General features: G+C 40.9%; 3 protein-coding genes across 25 annotated transcripts in view; all 3 read left to right on the forward strand.

Moving 5' to 3' along the window:
• Positions 1-22745, forward strand: part of LOC115397429 (protocadherin gamma-C5-like) — a 292251-nt gene that overhangs the window by 221599 nt on the left and 47907 nt on the right. For 2 of the 23 annotated variants that reach the window (XM_030103860.1, XM_030103913.1), the window contains exon 1: positions 5755-8142. The exons of 18 other annotated variants lie outside the window; for them this stretch is intronic. In XM_030103860.1, coding sequence (XP_029959720.1) covers positions 5758-8142 — 2385 coding nt within the window. In that variant the 5' untranslated portion in view covers positions 5755-5757. Of the gene's footprint in view, positions 1-1082; positions 2282-5754; positions 8143-8674; positions 11136-22745 lie in introns of those variants that run through there. 3 more of the 23 variants (XM_030103983.1, XM_030103761.1, XM_030103807.1) reach the window with 3 other exon arrangements.
• LOC115404165 (protocadherin beta-16-like) lies at positions 2799-5256 on the forward strand. The gene has a single exon (XM_030113394.1). The coding sequence runs from the start codon at positions 2824-2826 to the stop codon at positions 5254-5256; it is 2433 nt and encodes an 810-aa protein (XP_029969254.1). The 5' UTR covers positions 2799-2823.
• LOC115404175 (protocadherin gamma-A11-like) lies at positions 11685-18564 on the forward strand. The gene is made up of 3 exons (XM_030113405.1): positions 11685-14028; positions 18243-18253; positions 18559-18564. Exons 1-3 carry the CDS (start codon positions 11685-11687, stop codon positions 18562-18564), a joined length of 2361 nt encoding a protein of 786 aa, XP_029969265.1.

A 22745-nucleotide genomic window follows, 5' to 3' on the forward strand; every position in this document is an offset into this window, starting at 1 on the left:
GATTGCTGGTTGGAAAAGCTCGCATTCATACAGGAGACAATGCGGAGTACATTGAGCTTAACAGGGAAAGGGGACTCCTCGTCATCAAAGAGAAAATAGATCGTGAAGCTCTCTGTGCTCAGACGACACCCTGCGCTTTACATTTTCAGATCGCGCTGGAAAATCCTATCGAAATATTCCCGGTGACTGTCGAAATCACAGATATTAACGACAACGCCCCTGTATTTAAAAAGGAAGAAAGGCGATTTGAAATTAGCGAGTCGGCAGTTGTCGGCTCTAAATTCATGCTCGATAAAGCGATAGATCCTGACATAGGACTTAATGGTTTGCAAAGCTACACGCTCAAGTCCAGTGAAAATTTTGTTCTCAAAATGCATAGCCAGTCTGATGGTGGAAAAAAGGTAGAAATGATTTTACAAAAACCCCTCGACAGAGAGAAACAGGAGTTTGCGTCTTTGTTATTGACAGCAGTAGATGGAGGAGATCCACAAAGGTCCGGGACGATGCAGATTCATATTACAGTATTAGATGTTAATGATAATGCTCCCGTTTTTACGCAAAACGTTTACAAAGCAAGTGTCAAAGAGGATTCTGTCAAAGGAACACTGATTACGAAAGTGAGTGCCTCCGATGCAGACAAAGGCTCAAATGGAGAGATTAGCTATGTTATCGGCAGTAGTGTTGGAATCATTCCAAATTTATTTGCTGTTAATGAAAATGGGAACCTTTTTCTAAACGGCCCAATCGATTATGAAAAAGCAAAAAAATATGAAATTGATATCGAGGCTGTGGATAGTGGAGGTCTCTCTGATTCTAGTAAAGTAATTGTCGATGTGGGTGATGTTAATGACAACAGTCCAATTATCAACATAATTTCATCATCACATGCAATCGGAGAGGATTCGCTTCTGAGCACCGTGGTTGCTGTAATGAGCGTAAATGATCACGACTCGGACAACAACGGAAAGGTTCAATGTGCTATTGACAGGAATATACCATTTTCTATTACTTCTTCTGTAAGTAATTTTTATAGCATCGTGACAAACGGTAATTTAGACCGAGAGAGATCCTTTCAGTATAACATCACAGTGACCTGCTCTGATGAGGGAGTGCCCTCTCTCTCCAGCAGCGTCACGCTCACCTTACAAATCTCTGATGTGAATGATAACGCACCTGTCTTTGAGAGGAGCTCATATGAGGCCTACATCGTAGAAAACAACACACCAGGAGTCTCTATATTCACAGTGAAAGCCGCAGATGCTGACTGGAACCAGAATGCCCGTGTTTCTTACATACTGGAGGACTCCTCTGTTAACGGAGTGCCAGTCTCCTCATATGTGTCCGTCAGTGCAGATAGTGGAGTCATCCATGCAGTGCGCTCTTTTGACTACGAGCAGATCAAAGATTTTCAATTCCTTGTCAAAGCTCAGGATGGAGGCTCTCCTCCACTCGGCAGCAACGTGACAGTGAAAATCCTGATCCAGGACCAGAACGACAACCCCCCTCAGGTCCTGTACCCAGTGCAGACTGGTGGCTCTGTGGTGGCTGAGATGGTGCCTCGTTCAGCAGATGTGGGATATCTGGTGACCAAAGTAGTGGCTGTTGATGTGGACTCTGGACAGAATGCCTGGCTCTCATATAAACTCCAGAAAGCCACAGACAGAGCGCTGTTTGAAGTGGGATTACAGAATGGAGAAATCAGAACTATCCGCCAAGTCAATGATAAAGATGCAGTCAAACAAAGACTGACTGTCATAGTGGAGGACAACGGACAGCCCTCTCGTTCAGCTACAGTCATTGTGAACGTGGCGGTGGCGGACAGCTTCCCTGAAGTGCTGTCAGAGTTCACTGACCTGATCCACGACAAGGAGTACAATGACAACCTGACTTTTTACTTGGTGTTGGCTCTGGCTGTAGTTTCCTTCCTGTTCATCACCTGTGTGGTGGTGATTATCTCAGTGAAAATCTACAGATGGAGACAGTCCCGCATCCTGTATCAGTCCAACCTGCCTGTGATTCCTTATTATCCTCCACGTTACTCAGATACTTTGGGGACAGGGACTCTCCAACATGTGTACAATTACGAGGTGTGCAGGACGACAGACTCCAGAAAGAGTGACTGTAAGTTCGGCAGAGCTGGTAGTCAGAACGTGCTGATCATGGACCCCAGTTCAACAGGGACGATGCAGCGGATACAGAGTGAGAAGAGCATCCTGGATGAACCCGACTCTCCTCTAGAGGTTAGACCGTAATTTATGTGAATAAACTAATTCTTTCTTTCTTATTCCTCTGTATGTATTGGAGCGCCCGTCAGCTTCAGTACCTTGGACAGCGAATGAAAAGTCCTTCTTTCTCTTTTATGCTAACTTTCATTCTTTTTTTACCTTTAATTTTTTCTTTTTGAGAGCAACTATGTGCCATCATATTTTCATGTCTCGATCTTTCATATCATTGCATTTTGTTATCATTCATTGTGCAGAAAAAAATAGTTTTTTTTTACAAATGAAATACTAAATGATATTTACTTCATTGACGGAAAATCAAAGTTTTTTGTTTTTTTTTTAAGATTTTGAATTGCACTTTCGTGTTTTGAACTCGGTAGGACGCTGTCGACCAGCTCCACTGAGTCCAAACTGTTATTTAAACGGGGACGTCCTCTGAGCTCCCACATGAGCGCGGAGATCCTCTGCTCGCTTCGCCGACACCGAACGAAACAGAAAACACGGAATCCCATGTTGGATTAACATTTGCTACTATTTTGAGCGAAAAAACACGCTTTTCTATTATATTTTCATCTGGATAATTGATTGGAATACCAGGAGAATGCCTTATTTTTGTTCGACGGATGTGCTCGGTAGAACAATGAAACGGCAAGTACTGTTGTTTGTCTCGGTCCTGTGTCTGCGCTCAGCGCTCAGCCAAGTCAGCTACTCCATTCCCGAGGAAATGGCAAAAGGCTCTCTGATTGGAAACATTGCTCAGGACTTAGGGTTGGATGTTAAACGATTGCTGGTTGGAAAAGCTCGCATCCATACAGGAGACAATGCGGAGTACATTGAGCTTAACAGGGAAAGGGGACTCCTCGTCATCAAAGAGAAAATAGATCGTGAAGCTCTCTGTGCCCATGCAACACCCTGTGCTTTACATTTTCAGATCGCAGTAGAAAATCCCATCGAAATATTTCCAGTGACTGTCGAAATTACTGATATTAACGACAACGCCCCTGTTTTCGATAAAGGTGAGAGGCGATTTGAAATTAGTGAGTCGGCAGTCGTTGGTTCTAAATTCATTCTCGAGAATGCATTAGACGCTGACATTGGACTGAATGGTCTCCAGAGCTATACCCTGAAGCCCAATGACAATTTTATTTTAAAAATGCGCAGTCAAGCTGATGTCAGAAAAAAAGTAGAAATGATTTTGCAAAAACCCCTCGACAGAGAGAAACAGGAGTTTGCGTCTTTGTTATTGACAGCAGTAGATGGAGGAGATCCACGAAGGTCCGGAACGATGCAGATTCATATTACAGTATTAGATGCTAATGATAATGCTCCCGTTTTCACCCAAAACGTTTACAAAGCAAGTGTCAAGGAGAACTCTGTCAGAGGAACACTGATTACTAAAGTGAGTGCCTCCGATGCAGACAAAGGCTCAAATGGAGAGATTAGCTATGTTATTGTCAATCGTATGAGGGGAATATCAACGTTGTTTCACGTTGACAAAGACGGAAGCCTCATACTAAATGGTCCGATCGATTATGAAAAATCTAAAGAATATGAGATTGATATCGAGGCTGTCGATAATGGAGGTCTCTCTGATTCTAGCAAGGTAATTATAGATGTGTATGATATCAATGACAACAGTCCAATTATCAATATAATTTCATCATCAAATACGATCGGAGAGGATTCGCGTCTGGACACCGTTGCTGCTGTAATGAGTGTACATGATCCCGACTCCGAGGAAAATGGAAAAGTTATTTGTGTGTTAAACAGAAATATCCCGTTTTCAATTGTTTCTACTTCGAGAAATATTTATAGCATCGTGACGGATAATGATTTGGACCGAGAGACATCATCTGAATATAACATCACAGTGACCTGCTCTGATAAAGGAGTGCCTTCCCTCTCCAGCAGCGTCACTCTCACCTTACAGATCTCTGATGTTAATGATAACGCACCTGTCTTTGAGAGAAGCTCATATGAAGCCTACATAGTAGAAAACAACACACCAGGCGTCTCTATATTCACAGTGAAAGCCACTGATGATGACTGGAACCAGAATGCCCGTGTTTCTTACATACTGGAGGACTCCTCTGTGAACGGAGTGCCAGTCTCCTCATATGTGTCCGTCAGTGCAGACAGTGGAGTCATCCATGCAGTGCGCTCTTTTGACTACGAGCAGATCAAAGATTTCCAGTTTCTTGTCAAAGCTCAGGATGGAGGCTCTCCGCCACTCAGCAGCAACGTGACAGTGAAAATGCGGATCCAGGACCAGAACGACAACCCCCCTCAGGTCCTGTACCCAGTGCAGACTGGTGGCTCTGTGGTGGCTGAGATGGTGCCTCGTTCAGCAGATGTGGGCTATCTGGTGACCAAAGTGGTGGCTGTTGATGTGGACTCTGGACAGAATGCCTGGCTCTCATATAAACTCCAGAAGGCCACAGACAGAGCGCTGTTTGAAGTGGGATTACAGAATGGAGAAATCAGAACTATCCGCCAAGTCAATGATAAAGACGCAGTCAAACAACGACTGACTGTCATAGTGGAGGACAACGGACAGCCCTCTCGTTCAGCTACAGTCATTGTGAACGTGGCGGTGGCGGACAGCTTCCCTGAAGTGCTGTCAGAGTTCACTGACCAGATCCACGACAAGGAGTACAATGACAACCTGACTTTTTACTTGGTGTTGGCTCTGGCTGTGGTTTCCTTCCTGTTCATCACCTGTGTGGTGGTGATTATCTCAGTGAAAATCTACAGATGGAGACAGTCCCGCATCCTGTATCAGTCCAACCTGCCTGTGATTCCATATTATCCACCACGTTACTCAGACACTTTGGGGACAGGGACTCTCCAACATGTGTACAACTACGAGGTGTGCAGGACGACAGACTCCAGAAAGAGTGACTGTAAGTTCGGCAGAGCTGGTAGTCAGAACGTGCTGATCATGGACCCCAGTTCAACAGGGACGATGCAGCGGATACAGAGTGAGAAGAGCATCCTGGATGAACCCGACTCTCCTCTAGAGGTTAGAATTTGAAGAGTGTCTGTTGCCTTTGCCTTTTTCGAGTTTTTATACAACAATGCATTATGAGGTTGGTACATTTTATGTATTTCAGCACCTCCAGAAGCTACTTATCTATGTGACTTGTTTTGAGTAAATTCTCCGTAAATTGTTAATCACTATTTTCTTTTGTGAAAATGTGCACACGTGTTTCCTTTGGTTATTCAATCCCAGCAACTTTGGATTTATTTTTTTCTGAACATTTTCTGCAGTTTCCCTCATGGACTCACTGGGCCGCTGTTGTCTTTTCAATTGCGGTTGTGGTATTTGCAGCAGTACTCCCTTGTCTTTCTCGACGATGAACGTCAGACGCATTGTCTTGTATTTGGGGTTGATGTACACGATGAGGAAGGATCGCTATTCACATTTTTACCTTAACAGAGAACTGATTTTCTTTCCGATTCGTTCGCCGACCCTTCATCTTACCGAGGAACTGTAGGAAGCTCTTGTTTGTTCGCAGGGACATAAAATTGAACAATGAAACGGCAAGTACTGTTGTTGATTTTGGTTGTGTGTCTCCGTTTATCCTTTGGGCAGGTCAGCTACTCCATTCCCGAGGAAATGGCAAAAGGCTCTGTGGTCGGCAATGTAGCTCAGGATTTAGGTTTGGATGTTAAACGGCTGAGGTTAGGAAACGCGCGTGTTTATTCTGGTGACAGCACGGAGTACATAGAGCTCAATACCGAGAGAGGAGCTTTGATTATCAGAGAGAAAATCGACAGGGAGGCTTTGTGCGGTGACACGGCACCGTGCGCCCTGCATTTCCAAATTGTTTTAGAAAATCCGATGGAATTTTACAGTGTAATGGTGGAAATTACGGATATTAATGATAATGCGCCAGCCTTTGAAAAAAGCGAAATCAAATTCATCATAAGCGAGTCCGCAGTCCTCGGTGCAAAATTTGACTTAGAGAGAGCCGTGGATTTGGATGTAGGTGCAAACACTCTCCAGAATTATGTCCTCAAACCCAGCGACAATTTTTTACTTAAGCTCCACGACCAAGCTGACGGTACGAAGAATGTGGAAATGGTTTTACAGAAGCCTTTAGATAGAGAAAAAAATGAGTTTATTTCGTTAGTGTTGACGGCTCTGGATGGAGGAGAGCCGCAGATGTCAGGAACAATGCAGGTTATCATTACAGTGTTGGATGTTAATGATAATGCACCTGTTTTCACACAGCCCGTATATAAAGGCACGGTCACTGAAAATTCAGTAAAAGGCACCGTTGTCACTTCTGTCAGCGCATCTGACGCTGATCATGGTTATAATGGCAAAATAACGTATTCGATCACAAACACTTTGGATGAGGTCAGAGACATGTTTGAAGTGAACGAGGAAAGCGGTGAAGTAAGATTGATCGGGCGTTTGGATTATGAAAAGAAAAAACACTTTCAGATCAATATACGGGCGCGAGATAATGGAGGACTTGCGGACTCTTGTAAAGTCATAGTTGATGTCGTTGATATAAATGATAATGAACCAATAATTAAAATTATGTCGAAGTCAACAATTGTATCAGAAAATGCAGGCCCTGACACAGTCGTGACAATGATTAATATTCAAGACCCAGACTCCGGTGAAAATGGAAAAGTTCGGTGTTTTATAAATGATAATATTCCTTTTGTATTAAAGTCGTCATCAAATAATTTCTATAGTTTAGTGACAGACAGTGATTTAGACAGAGAGAGATCCTCTGAGTATAATATCACAGTGACCTGCTCTGATGAGGGAGTGCCCTCTCTCTCCAGCAGCGTCACTCTCACCTTACAGATCTCTGATGTGAATGATAATACACCTGTGTTTGAGAGAAGCTCATATGAGGCCTACCTAGTGGAAAACAACACACCAGGCCTCTCTATATTTACCGTGAAAGCCTCAGATATTGACTGGAACCAGAATGCCCGCATTTCTTACATACTGGAGGACTCCTCTGTTAACGGAGTACCAGTCTCCTCATATGTGTCTGTCAGTGCAGATAGTGGAGTCATCCATGCCGTGCGCACTTTTGACTTCGAGCAGATCAAAGATTTCCAGTTTCTTGTCAAAGCTCAGGATGGAGGCTCTCCTCCACTCAGCAGCAACGTGACAGTGAAAATCCGGATCCAGGACCAGAACGACAACCCCCCTCAGGTCCTGTACCCAGTGCAGACTGGTGGCTCTGTGGTGGCTGAGATGGTGCCTCGTTCAGCAGATGTGGGATATCTGGTGACCAAAGTAGTGGCTGTTGATGTGGACTCTGGACAGAATGCCTGGCTCTCATATAAACTCCAGAAAGCCTCCGACAGAGCGCTGTTTGAAGTGGGATTACAGAATGGAGAAATCAGAACTATCCGCCAAGTCACTGATAAAGATACAGTCAAGCAAAGACTGACTGTCACAGTGGAGGACAACGGACAGCCCTCTCGTTCAGCTACAGTCATTGTGAACGTGGCGGTGGCGGACAGCTTCCCTGAAGTGCTGTCAGAGTTCACTGACCTGATCCACGACAAGGAGTACAATGACAACCTGACTTTTTACTTGGTGTTGGCTCTGGCTGTAGTGTCCTTCCTGTTCATCACCTGTGTGGTGGTGATCATCTCAGTGAAAATCTACAGATGGAGACAGTCCCGCATCCTGTATCAGTCCAACCTGCCTGTGATTCCATATTATCCTCCACGTTACTCAGACACTTTGGGGACAGGGACTCTCCAACATGTGTACAATTATGAGGTGTGCAGGACGACAGACTCCAGAAAGAGTGACTGTAAGTTCGGCAGAGCTGGTAGTCAGAACGTACTGATCATGGACCCCAGTTCAACAGGGACGATGCAGCGGATACAGAGTGAGAAGAGCATCCTGGATGAACCTGACTCTCCTATCGAGGTTAGAAATTTGATAAAATGCCTGCAATGTGTTCGTAATATTCCGGACGACTTGACAGCTGCAATACGCGCTTCTCTCTTTTTTCAGCACCTCGGATAGCTACGCACCGTAATATTTCAATGTTTTTTGACTGAATACCTAATATAGGCTTTTTGTTTTTATTTTCACATTATTTTTATGGCACAATGATGTGCCTAATTGACATTTTATGTTTTTTCATCGATCACGTCATTGTAGCATCATATTCCATCGTTGCTCTCATGTAGCACGGTTTTTTTCTGTTCGGCGTTGTGTTTCTGGGTTTGGCAAAGCATTTGGGGGGATTTTAGATGCAGTGTTTTAACATGGACTCACAGCGCCGCTGTTGTCCAGATAGTCTAACATTTAACAGTCTCGTACTTTGCATCACGCTTTTATTGTCGAGACAGAGGGCACAGAAGTAAACGCACTGTCTGGGTTTACCACAGAGAGACAACGTCTTCTCATATTAACGCGAACGGAATGATCCACAAAACTCCCGGTGACCTATGAATTCGGAAATCAAGACATCTAAAGGCCTTTTAATGGTTCACACTGGAAGAACGTCGAGCAGAACAATGAGAGGACACGTCCTGCTGTTTTCTTTGCTGTTTTCTTTGGTGCTTTCTCTGGACTCGGTCTTCGCACAGGTCAGCTACACTGTCCCCGAGGAAATGCCAAAAGGATCTCTCGTTGGAAACATTGCAAAAGATTTTGGGTTAGACGTTAAAAGACTCAAGTCGGGTAAAGCTCGTGTTTTTACTCCGGACAGCGACGATTATATTGAACTGAACAACGACAGAGGCGTTCTCCTCATCAAAAACAGAATAGACAGAGAGGAGCTCTGCGGACAAACGACGCCCTGCGCGTTACATTTTCAGGTTATATTGGAAAATCCGATGGAGTTTTACACCGTCACGGTCGAGATCACAGATGTTAATGACAATGCGCCTTCTTTTGAAAAAAATGACGTGAAATTTAAAATTAGCGAGTCTGCTGTCAGCGGAGCTAAGTTCATATTAGACCGTGCAGTTGATCTCGATGTGGGCTTGAACGGCTTGCAAACATACAAACTCGAACCGACGGAGAATTTTATTATTAAACTGCATGATCAATTAGATGGAACAAAAAACGTGGAAATGACCTTAGAAAAGCCTCTCGACAGAGAAAAGCATGAGCACCTCTCTTTAGTCCTCACGGCTGTGGATGGAGGAGAGCCGCAGATGACTGGAACAATGCAGATTCTAATCACCGTGTTAGACGTTAATGACAACGCTCCCGTTTTTACACAGCCTGTTTATAAAGCATCTGTACATGAAAATTCACCTCTCGGTACAATTGTGATGACAGTCACCGCGACAGATGCAGATCAGGGCTCTAATGGCCAAATAACATATTCAATTTCAAGTATTTTGGACAATACCCGTGGACTATTTGAAGTAAATGAAAAAACTGGTGAAATTCGGCTAAAAGGAAATGTTGACTATGAAAAGTCTCGTTCCTTCCAGATTAACATTCGTGCCAGTGATGATGGAGGACTAGTTGACTCGTGTAAAGTAATGATTGACGTCATTGACATGAATGACAATAAACCACACATCCATATAATGTCAAAGACAAACGCAATATCAGAGGACGCCCAACTTGGTACTGTTGTAACAATGATTAATATTAAAGATGCAGACTCAGGTGAAAATGGTAAGGTTTATTGTGCTATAAATAATAATATTCCTTTTGTGATGAAGTCCACAACCAGTGATTTTTATAGCTTAGTGACAGATAGTGATTTAGACCGTGAGAGATCCTCTGAGTATAATATCACAGTGACCTGCTCTGATGAGGGAGTGCCCTCTCTCTCCAGCAGCGTCATTCTCACCTTACAGATCTCTGATGTGAATGATAACCCACCTGTCTTTGAGAGAACCTTATATGAGGCCTACATCATAGAAAACAACACACCAGGCCTCTCCATATTTACAGTGAAAGCCACAGATGCTGACTGGAACCAGAATGCCCGCGTTTCATACATACTGGAGGACTCATCGGTTAACGGAGTGCCAGTATCCTCATATGTGTCTGTCAGTGCAGACAGTGGAGTCATCCATGCAGTGCGCTCTTTTGACTACGAGCAGATCAAAGATTTTCAATTCCTTGTCAAAGCTCAGGATGGAGGCTCTCCTCCACTCAGCAGCAACGTGACAGTGAAAATCCTGATCCAGGACCAGAACGACAACCCCCCTCAGGTCCTGTACCCAGTGCAGACTGGTGGCTCTGTGGTGGCTGAGATGGTGCCTCGTTCAGCAGATGTGGGCTATCTGGTGACCAAAGTGGTGGCTGTTGATGTGGACTCTGGACAGAATGCCTGGCTCTCATATAAACTCCAGAAAGCCACAGACAGAGCGCTGTTTGAAGTGGGATTACAGAATGGAGAAATCAGAACTATTCGCCAAGTTAATGATAAAGATGCAGTCAAACAAAGACTGACTGTTACAGTGGAGGACAACGGACAGCCCTCTCGTTCAGCTACAGTCATTGTGAACGTGGCGGTGGCGGACAGCTTCCCTGAAGTGCTGTCAGAGTTCACTGACCTGATCCACGACAAGGAGTACAATGACAACCTGACTTTTTACTTGGTGTTGGCTCTGGCTGTAGTTTCCTTCCTGTTCATCACCTGTGTGGTGGTGATTATCTCAGTGAAAATCTACAGATGGAGACAGTCCCGCATCCTGTATCAGTCCAACCTGCCTGTGATTCCATATTATCCTCCACGTTACTCAGACACTTTGGGGACAGGGACTCTCCAACATGTGTACAATTATGAGGTGTGCAGGACGACAGACTCCAGAAAGAGTGACTGTAAGTTTGGCAGAGCTGGTAGTCAGAACGTTCTGATCATGGACCCCAGTTCAACAGGGACGATGCAGCGGATACAGAGTGAGAAGAGCATCCTGGATGAACCTGACTCTCCTATAGAGGTTAGAATTATGCAAAAGCCTCTATTTAATTCATCAATCATTTTAATCGTAGCTTTTTGTCATTTTAAACAAGCAGGCTCCGGCATTGTTTGGGTGATTTTGTTGGACAGTCAGCACCATGGACAGAGGCAGAGTAGAGCTACTGGCATTTTGGCCTTGTCTATCTATCTATCTATCTATCTATCTATCTATCTATCTATCTATCTATCTGTATCTGTCTATCTGTCTGTCTGTCTGCCTTTCTGTCTGTGCACCTTTTTTATATTTTATTTGCTGCAGTCTATATATTCGTCTCTAGGTGCCACTGTGGGTTAGTTTGAGAATTTTTTTTTTTTTTTTTTTTCCTGATTGAACATGCACTCCACTGTTCGGTGCTTGAAAATCGGTTCATTAATAATCGGAACTGAGGCCGCAGAGCTGGCGTATAGCACTCGACAATAAGCGTATGGTCAATTTTTTTGTCTTTGTAATTCCTTTTACTGATTGTTTTAATCGTCATTCAGTTTTATTTATTTTCTTTCGTTTGGTTGTTCGGACGATCTCACCATCATGGCTGTTCTTTGTTGCTTGGCCGAATATAAAATTCGCTCGTGGTTGTCGCTGCTTATCTGCATCTGCGTCGCAGGACTGACAGTCGGTCAGGTCCGCTATTCTATTCCCGAGGAGATGACGACGGGCTCTGTTGTTGGGAATATAATTCAAGATCTCGGCTTGGATATTCAGCGACTAAAATCGGGTCGGGCTCGGATTTTTACTGAGGATGGCAGTGAGTATGTTGGTCTGAATGCGGATAAAGGCACATTGGTTGTAGCTAAAAGAATTGATAGAGAAGAATTGTGCAAGGAAGTATCTCCCTGCTCTCTTCACTTCCAAATTATCCTTGATAATCCAATGGAGCTTCACAGAATAGATATTGAAATTACAGATATCAATGACAATGCTCCGGCTTTTCCCAAGAAAGAATACAGTTTTCAGGTTAGTGAATCTGCCGCACCAGGGGCTCGTTATTCGCTCGAGAGCGCAAAAGATTCAGATGTGGAACAAAATACAATTCAAACATACAAACTCAACCCTACAGATCATTTCAAGCTTAATATCGTGTCTCGAGCTGATGGAACCAAATATATCGAAATGGTTCTTCACACACAACTCGACAGAGAAACGCAGGAAGAACATAAATTAACTCTGACTGCAATCGACGGTGGTAATCCTCAAAAGTCAGGGTCTGTCAGAATAAACGTGGTCGTTTTAGATGCGAATGACAACGCCCCAGTGTTCACCCAGTCCCTTTTTAGTGTATCTATACCAGAAAATGCAGTAAAGGGCACTGTCATTGTAAAAGTCTGCGCGACTGACAATGACAAGGGAGCAAACGAAGAAATCGTGTATTCCTTCTCTCATTACACTGACGAAGCATCCTCCCTGTTTAATATTGATCCACACAGCGGGGATATTACCGTAACTGGTGTTTTAGACTATGAAAAAGCTAAACATTATGAAATTGACATCAAAGCAACAGATAAATGGGGCTTGGCAGACACAAGTAAGGTATCAATTGAGGTTGTAGATCTGAATGACAATGCACCTGTCATAAGCATAATTTCTTTATCAAACCCAATACCTGAAGATTCTGCTTTGAATACTGTTATTGCAATGCTTAACATTAAAGACCTGGACTCGGGTAAAAACAGCCAAGTTAGATGTTTTATTAGCCCAGGTCTACCTTTCAAAATGAAGTCTTCTACAACCAATTTTTATACTTTGGTGTCAGATGACATTTTAGATAGAGAAACAGTGCCAGAATATAACATAACAATAACTGCAATGGATGAGGGTTCCCCACCCTATTCCTCAAACAAGACCATTAACTTAAAAATTTCTGATGTAAACGATCATGCCCCAGAGTTCCCACAACATGTGTTAACAGCTTCCATTACAGAAAATAATTCACCTGGTATGTCCATCCTCTCTGTCAAAGCCAGTGACAAAGACTATGGAAGCAATGCACGCATTTCCTACTTCCTAGAGAATAGTCAGTTAAATGGAATGCCAGCATCATCTTATTTTTCAGTAAATGCAGAGAGTGGAGAAATACTTGCTGTGCGCTCCTTTGACTATGAGCAAACAAAAGAGTTCTGTATTCATATCAAAGCTCAGGATGGAGGCTCTCCTCCACTCAGCAGCAACGTGACAGTGAAAATCCGGATCCAGGACCAGAACGACAACCCCCCTCAGGTCCTGTACCCAGTGCAGACTGGTGGCTCAGTGGTGGCTGAGATGGTGCCTCGTTCAGCAGATGTGGGCTATCTGGTGACCAAAGTGGTGGCTGTTGATGTGGACTCTGGACAGAATGCCTGGCTCTCATATAAACTCCAGAAAGCCACAGACAGAGCGCTGTTTGAAGTGGGCTCACAGAATGGAGAAATCAGAACTATCCGCCAAGTCAATGATAAAGATGCAGTCAAACAAAGACTGACTGTTACAGTGGAGGACAACGGACAGCCCTCTCGTTCAGCTACAGTCATTGTGAACGTGGCGGTGGCGGACAGCTTCCCTGAAGTGCTGTCAGAGTTCACTGACCTGATCCACGACAAGGAGTACAATGACAACCTGACTTTTTACTTGGTGTTGGCTCTGGCTGTAGTTTCCTTCCTGTTCATCACATGTGTGGTGGTGATTATCTCAGTGAAAATCTACAGATGGAAACGTGAGCGCGTTTTTTACAAATCCAGTGCACATCTCCCTGTTATTCCATATTATCCACCTCTTTATGCAGATGTAGGTGGCACTGGCACTGGCACATTGAAGCCAGGAAGCTATGAAGTGTACGGAACTACTGACTCCCGGATGAGCGATACTAATTTCTCTGGACCTTTCACGCAAAGCACACTGAGTGTTGATGGCAGTGGCTCCAGGACAGTGCCAAGACTTAAAACAGAGTCAAATAGTATGGTCACAGAGGTGAGCAAGAGACACCCTTCCCTCTCTCTCTCTCTCTCTCTCTGTGTGTGTGTGTGTGTGTGTGTGTGTGTGTGTGTGTGTGCGCAGTTGTTCTTCTCTTTATGTTGCTAGTTAGATTTTTTTTTTCATTCAAGATTTCTGCCAAGGTTTGATGATTTTGAGGAAAAATATGAACAACAGACTGCTTTCTGATATTGGATTTCATTTGTAAATTGAATTATTCCAAGACATCTTTTTTTTTTTTCATTCCCAAGCATGCTCAGGTCTTTGCAATGTATCCTGATCTCATGCGTTTACTGATCAACCATCTTGATTTTGTTAAAAAATATATCTTTTTTGAATGATCCCACTAACATCTTTTTTTTCTGTTTGGCTCATATGTCATACATTCTAATTGCACATACACTGATAGGTTCTTGCTCTGGTGCATATTCAATGCCAAGGTGACACTTGTGGACCTTGTTTTATTGTATAAACTATGTCGTATACATTTTCTTTGTCATATGTCAGTTCTTGCCTTGTTGACCTCTCATATCAGTTATATTAATCATTGAATGAATTTATTTCCTAATAATTTTGATTTATCGCATGTCTAGTATTGGAACATAATATTATGAGATGATAATTTCAGAAAAAAATGTCTTTCTTCTCAGGTCTTTTTTTATTACTTGCCCTGAACTGTTGCAAATAGCACCTTGCAATGAAATGAAGAGGCATGGGAGAGAAAATAGACAGATTTTGAAAGAAACAGTTTGAGGCACAACCCTGCTGAAGTTTTTATTCAGACCACTCTCATACAGAAACACATAACCATGCAATGCACTACTTTTTCAGTGACCTAGTTCTCGTCACAACACGATGCTGCCATTTGCACGGGGCTGCTTGTTCAGACAGAATTTGTGTCTATGACATTTCAAATGTAACAAAGGAGAATCAATATAAAACTGTTCAAAATGCTAATTATAATCATGTATTTTCATGCTGAGGTGAACACGGTGGTATCAAAATGAGGAAACAGTCACTGCTGATCTGAGGAGGCTGAAAGCAAGGGATGCAGGCTGTAGAGGAGGAGAGAGGCAGAGCGGGGGAGGGGAAGAGACACGTGGTAACCGGCACAGACTCTCCATCCCTGTGCAGCATTTGTGAGTGAAGCACCGCAGCCATTTTGATCTCTTCTTTGTCCACTATAATAAGGTAAAAATAAGTCAGTCTTCTGTGTGAAATAGCAACATCAAGCACCTTTTATGCTTCACACCTTGAAGACTGCATATAAGTGGAGATATGAGGTGTTGTTGAAAAATAAAGGAATAACAGAAGAGAATGCCAGTAGAACAGTCAGAGAGTAGTTATATAACAAACGGCAAGGGAATGGCAGGACTTAGGGCAACGGCTGTGTGTATTAAATAGGGCATTCACAGTACAACTGACCTCATTTATATTGAAAACCACTGTTGCTCACAAAGACAACAATTTGAGGAGTATGAATTCCAGTGTTGTGTGTGTATAGCTGGCAGAGCAAAAGAAAAATACTGCGTTTGTTCTCTATAGCTGTGCATGTCACTGTTACTCTGGATGTATTAGTCCTTATTTTCATGTGTAACCTGCTTACCTGTTCTACTATGTGGTGTGTAGTCTCAGTGCAGTTGCGTTTGCTCAGATGAGACTTTCTTGTGGTGGATGTGGTTCAGCAGTAAAGTCTGCATGACGCCGAGGATGTGAGCGTATGAAAACACATGTCGACAGACTACAAAGCAGAGGTGGTCAATTGTGGCAATCCCCATATCCGCTGGAATTATTCTGTCATAATTATTAGCTCACATCTGTATCTACTTTACCTGTTTTGACTGTTTCTAAAGTGTTATCTCTTCAAACAGCTAAGTGGTTCAACCTGCTCTTCCCCTTGTAAAAGTTCAACATGCTGTTTTATTTTTGTTGGAGAAACCTACTTTGAAGCTGTTATCAGGCCTTTTAAATTCAGTATAAACTCTTGGTTAGTAATATGCCAAACGTGTTACAAACCACAACATTATGCTCAAACAGACAAGCTCCTGGTTCCCACAGGTCCCACCTCTTTTTCTTTTTTTTTTTTTATTAAGCGGATGGATTTCCCACCCAAGGTGGTCAGCAGCTGTGTGCCCATGCCTGTGGGGCTTGTCAACACATTGTGCACTATGTTTTGGGATTATGTTGTTGTTTATCCTATCATAACTTGTTTCTTTTTGTCATATCTGACATATTGTCAAATGTGACTTCTATAGAACAATCTCCTCAGTAAGACTTGAAGTATATTGTTCTGAAAACATATTCAAACAGGCTCAGGAAAACAATACTCTCTCCTCTTGGTGCAGTCTGTTTCGTGGACATTTTTTGTGCATTTTATAAGGATGCGTACTGTGTTATCTATTCAACATGAAGGGTTTCGTCTGCTTTTACAAATGGGATGTTTTGACATGGAGACATTATGTATGTAGTAGTAGTGGTAGTAATAGGAGGAGGAGAAAGAGAACAGTGAAAAGTCACAAAGTGCTTCCCAAATGAAATTATCAGTCTGTTGTTAAGTTATATTACTTTGGTGTATCTTTGCATGATGCCATGTCATTGAGACATATGATGGCTTCAGATCATATCAAAAATATTATCTTTTGATGTGAGTTGCTGTTCTGAAATTTGTGGTTTTTGCTCTGGTTAGTTCTCCTGGAAGGATCACTCTGTGTTGTTTACATAGAACAAATAGGTCATGTAGTGTTTACTTCTGGTGAGCTATCAAATTTGACAAAGCTGTGATTTCGAAGAATTATCAAACATTGTTTTGTGTAGGAAGGTAATCATTCTGTTATTTATAATTACGGGGCTTTCTTTTACACATAATTAAGACTGTTGATGACATTTTGCTTCACAATGATATAGGTATTTGCATTTATAACTTTAACTGATTTGCTGGGGTCAAAACTGTGCAATATTTGAGCAAAAATTAGATGAGACATATTTGCCAGACATTCTGTGTTTCCAGCAGGCTCTCCTTTTTTTTCTCCTGATCTCTTTTTCTTCAACGCTCCCCTCCCCCTCTCCAGCTGCACCACTCTGCTGCATAGAAAGAAAGACAGAGAGAGAAAGGGAGAGGATGGTTTCTCCCTGTTTTCTCAGGTCTATAAAAAGACATCATGTTATATCAGTGGTTGGTGCAATATTGCTGGCATGGAAAATTATTTATTTTTAATTGCTTTTTGCCATTTGTCAATCAGTTATTTGGGACCCAGCAGAGTAGAAAAGGCTACTTTAAGTGAACATGTTTTCAGTACATCTGCACCTGTAGTTGTCCTCTGCCATGCCTTTTTTTTCTGTTTCATCTTATTCATACTCCATGTTGTTGTTTTTTTCCACCCCTGCCAGTTTTGCAGGCAGCAGGGTGGGATGCAAGCAAGGGAGGTGGGATGTGTTGCTATAGCAACAAGCTGACTCACTGGCAGGACTGTACCATTTTAGGAAGCCACAGGGGGTCAGCAGCAGATGCAGCCTCTGATATGTGATTGCTCTCTGTTAATGTTGATACTGGGACCACAGGAGACACCCCTGTTTTAGACAAAAATAGGATCTGGTTGCTCAGATCTGGGGTGTCTGGTGATGGAGAAGAAGGAGGGGGAGTGTGTAACCATGGCTGATTGTCTGCTGTAATCTCTGCTGCCTTATTTGATTTCTCTTCCACTTTTTGAAGTACTTCTTGTACATATCGAGTTTGCTGACATGCTGGATATTTCTTGTTAAATTCTCAGTTTCATTCCAATTGAAAATGAGAGGCAGCTCTTTTGTGTCATTGCAGTCTTGATAATAGACCAGATGACCTATTTTTTTACATGCACATCACTGAGCTGTTTTGTCATTATGTAAAACTTGCATGTGTTAGCAGTGACATTTCATAATATATCATGTGATTCATATTAGAACATAGCAATCATACAGTAATTGTTTTGTTTGTTTTAAAAAAAAGAAAGATTCAATTTTCTGTCAATGACACACAACTGCAATAATCATAGGTCCACTGTGTAAAGATCCCATGGATTAATCACGGGGCATCGCCTTGAGGCCCTCTGCTGTTGCTTTGAAGGTAGTGATTTTGTGCAGCAGTGCAGTATTTTGACTGTGATTCAGGCACTCTCAGTGTCATCACTGCTGAAAAAATATTATTATTATTATTATTATTATTATTATTATTATTATTATTATTATTATTATTATTATTATTATTATTATTATCATTAATTACAAGTCCTAATTCTTTGCTCAGCATTGGTAAAGTTAGTGTTATTGTACTGCAAAATCATATTCTGTGTGTATTTGCTTGACACTCTTTTATGTGTATGGAATAATAATCCATCATCATATTTTGAATGCAACTGAAATGCTTTACAAAAGATATATTACTAGAAATGTTTTTCATGCTGCTAAGAATGTTGCTGTCACACAGGAATGATTCATATGTCATCTGACAAAAAGTTAAAATATTTTCTAATTCGTATCCTTTTAGTTTTATTTTTTTTCTATTGATTATATTATATTAATTTATTAATTGTAATAATTGTATATTAATATTGGTTTGCTGCCCTTTATCAAGAATTCATTCTCACTCTCTTTTTGTTTGTATGAGCACCTTTTCAATTCTCGTTTGAACAGCAGAATACAATGTACGCATATGATTTGATATATACAACATCAGTTATGAAAGCCAGATTAACAAAGATCTAAAAATGTAAATTTTTGCTTTAAAATACTGCTCAGATGGATTTACTGTTTCTTTACATGTTTTCACCAGCTGCTAGAGTGATTCATTTGTTTTTCATTTGCAAGACTTAAAAAATCGTGTTCTTGAAATCAAATTGAACTGCTTTTCTTTGCAGCTGTTTAATTTTTTAAGCTTTCACTGGCAAGTTTATTATAGTCAACCAATGTTGAGTAAGTTTGGCTTTTCCTGACGGTTTTTATTTGAGTTTGTGTTGATCTTGGATTTACTTACTTGATTTTAGCTATCAAATCTACATGCTGATTTGCTGATTTACAGTTTTTGGCAAATATCCCTTCTTTGTTTTATTTTGCTTTATTACATTTTTTGAATTGATGATTTTTACAAAATCTCACACATATTCCTTCATATTTTTTTTATTTGAGTTCAGATGATATTGGGATTCAGTGTAATTTCAGACTGAAATTATTATTTGTTTAAAAAGAGAACATTTGCAGCTGTGAGTGAAACAGCTGAAAATTTATCACAGATTTTTCTTTTATTTTTCCCTTTTTGTTTGAGAGTTGGATTTAAGACTGCTGCAGATGGAGCCGGACAGCATTTATATCTGCTTGCATCTCTCTCTCTCTCTCTCTCTCTCTCTCTCTCTCTCTCTCTCTCTCTCTCTCTCTCTCTCTCTCTCTCTCTCTCTCTCTCTTTCTCTCTCTCTCACTCACTCACTCACTTACACACACACACACACACACACACACACACACACACACACACACACACAAGCCATTGCACTCAGTAACATACACAGGCACACCAGAAGACAGACAACAATACAGTCAGAGTCAGGGTCTGATCTACTTTCACATTGTTGAATGTGTGAGCTTGTCTCTTTCAAGAATAAAGTCATGCCACTCACATTTGAACCTTGTTAGGAAGTTCTGCTGATGATGATTTTTATTTCCTCATTGCATGAAATCATATCTGACCTCTGAATTCTATCTTTCAGACAACAGTACAGTACATTAGATGACACATTTACAAGAAACACTATCACATTTCTAACAATTCAATGGTTTGCATGCACATGCAAACAGGCTCAAAATAGGCAATTAACTTTCCACAGAATATGTTGATCGTCATAGGGAAAATTTACTTTGTTTATTGTGGGCCTCACGGTAAGTATACTGCTGGTGGTTTCTGTACTTCCCAAAGTCTAGCTTTCTATAACCATCAATCTAACCAAACATCCTTTTTCTTTTGTTTTTTCTCTTCCATGTTTCCCCTTGTTGCTTGATGCTGCCCCCGTTTCCTCCCCCCTGCGTGTTAAATCATCACATAAGGTAAGACCAGCCATTCTACTCTGTACCTTTAAACAATTACAGTTGTACAAATATTAGTTCATTTACAAACATGACAGATTACAAGTGAACTTAAAATTGAATTTTATCTGCGAGAACATCATACTGTTACAGATAATTAACCAAAAACTACAGAAATTAATTCAGTGGACTGCATTTTTGAGCAAATCATCTGTTCACATACTTTCCAAGCTATCTGTTTCATTCAGACATTGATAGATTAAATATTTGTTGACATCAGGTCAATTGAGACACTGTGAGGCACATAAGGCACATTATCTTTATTGAACACTGAATCAGACACATCATCAGATGAACACATGGAGGAGATGGTTTGCTTCTAGTTTACAAGGAACAGTAGTGCCTTGCATATGACATGAGTGCAAATTGCACTGCTTATCCTACAAACAGGCTTACATGGTTTAAAGAAAGTATTAGCAGTGAAGACCAGCTGTTAAAGTAAATCAACAGAGTTGCAGCGATTATCCTGCTGAGCGTCTTGAATTTTAGACACTGACTTATCGCCCTACATTTACTAATAAATAGAGTATGATATTAAAATTAATTAGTAAAATATTAAATCATAGCACATAGACAAACAAAAGCATCCATGATTGGTTCGGAAATGTTAAACATGCAAGATGGTTGTTTAAAAAAAAAGGAACAGGCCCAGCTGTTTTACCATATTAATTATAAGGAAATACTCCTGAACCTATTTTATGTTGATTTCACCTTTTTTTTTCTCTCATTTTAACTCTGTTATTTGCTGAGCTAGTGTATAGGATTGTATCATACTTTGTCATGATCTGTAATAATTTGACACACCTAGCTGAAATACAAGGAATCTAATGTGCAGTTCACAATAATGAAAAACAAAATCAATAGCTCCTTGGTTTCCTGAAAATAACCCGCACAACTCTTTATTCCAATTAAATGCTAGTGGTTTATGTGGCACTTCAATAATGAGCAAATTATTTTTAATTACTTATCATGAGCTGTACTATAGTTTAATTTAATGTTACATTCATTGTTGAAGATTAGGTACAGGCAGGCTAAAGTAAGGGTCTGACATGACCAAAACATGAAAAGAAATACTGTAATATACAATAAAATTGTGTCAGCAGATTGCTGTAAACGTGATCACAATGTAATTAATTGACTTTTGGAGAAACATTGCATTACTCTATAAAGTCTTCCTGTATTTTCACAGCTACTGCATTTGTCACCGTTTTTCACTTATTTAAATGCAATGACAACAAAATGGAAACACTTATCCAGATAGTTCAATGTCACATCCTTTGCTGCAGCTGTATTGATAACTGAACATTGCAATCTTCAACAAGGTAAGGATTTCCATGGGCTTGTGCATTATACTGCAGGCTTGCTTAATAAACTTTTATCTGCCACTCTTTATAATCTGTGTTGACTTGGTTTGATTAGGAAAATTCTTTTTTGTGTGTAGGCCAGTTTCAGACAGCTTTTAGACATTTCGATGTTATTCATCATAGTTTTTCTAAAATCTACTGAGAACACAGTGTGTTGGGTCGTATTTGTCAACAGTCTCTTTGTTTTATTATGTGTGGGCTCATTTTACATCAACTTACTTATTCTTGCTCTTTTAAAAATATACATATATACTGTATATATATACATATTTATCCCGTGGACATTTTATTCCTGAACAAAGACTGCAAACATGTGGTTGCAATATGTTTGCAGTGCTGAAATCCCAACATTTCACTTTTTATTCCACTATTACAAGTGGTTACTCTGTCTGACATCCATGGGAATAGAACACACAAAAAACAGTTCATCTTAGTACAGATCACTTCCTCTGTATAGGTCAACGGGGGAGACTTTTTTAGATGAAATTATTTTTATCTATAAAATAACATATTGAGGAGAGGTGATGGTTCAGGTGGTGGAATTGATTTTCCTCCAACTGGAAGATTGGCTGTTTGATTCCCAGTTCCATCTCTGTGCCTGGGCCTGAGCAAGTCGCTGAACTTTAAAATGCTCTGGATGCAAGCTGAGCAAGCTTGTACTGATGTTAATGTTACTCCCATGGTTGTGAATGTTTTAGGGAAAAGACTGAATGAGATGTATTGTGTTGATAACTTTTTGAGTGACGGTTGTGAGACTATGCTGTAGAAGCCTAAATACATTTTGGATTAATTCAGGTGAAGACTGGTTTCATATTTAAAAAGTTATTTGTGTTTGAATAAAAAATTGACTTTTATCAGGTTAAAATATTTACAGATGTATATGTACAGGATAATAAGTTGTTTGTGTGGTTAATTACGTTTGAAAATATAATTAAGATAAAGTTAAAAATCCATATGGATAAGGTTTCCTGTAAGTTTGCATATTTAATTCCCTGTTGAAAACTTTTCCACATTAAACAGGTAGTCTGGCAAGTGGAGTGGTCCTTTACCAACATATGTATATGGCCTCTGTTATTTAATTTGATTTTCGGTGGACACTGTTCTTTGTTGTACTGTGACTTTAACCAGTTTAACTGAATCCAGAGGATATTGGAGTTTTTTGTTTATTTTTTTCGTT

The sequence above is a fragment of the Salarias fasciatus genome, chromosome 2 (genome assembly GCF_902148845.1).
Source record: "Salarias fasciatus chromosome 2, fSalaFa1.1, whole genome shotgun sequence".
NCBI lineage: Eukaryota > Metazoa > Chordata > Actinopteri > Blenniiformes > Blenniidae > Salarias > Salarias fasciatus.

What these genes read in the sequence shown, in the direction of transcription:
- LOC115404165 (XM_030113394.1), top strand. Translation starts at nt 2,824, where the DNA reads ATGCCTTATTTTTGTTCGACGGATGTGCTCGGTAGAACAATGAAACGG.
- LOC115404175 (XM_030113405.1), top strand. Translation starts at nt 11,685, where the DNA reads ATGGCTGTTCTTTGTTGCTTGGCCGAATATAAAATTCGCTCGTGGTTG.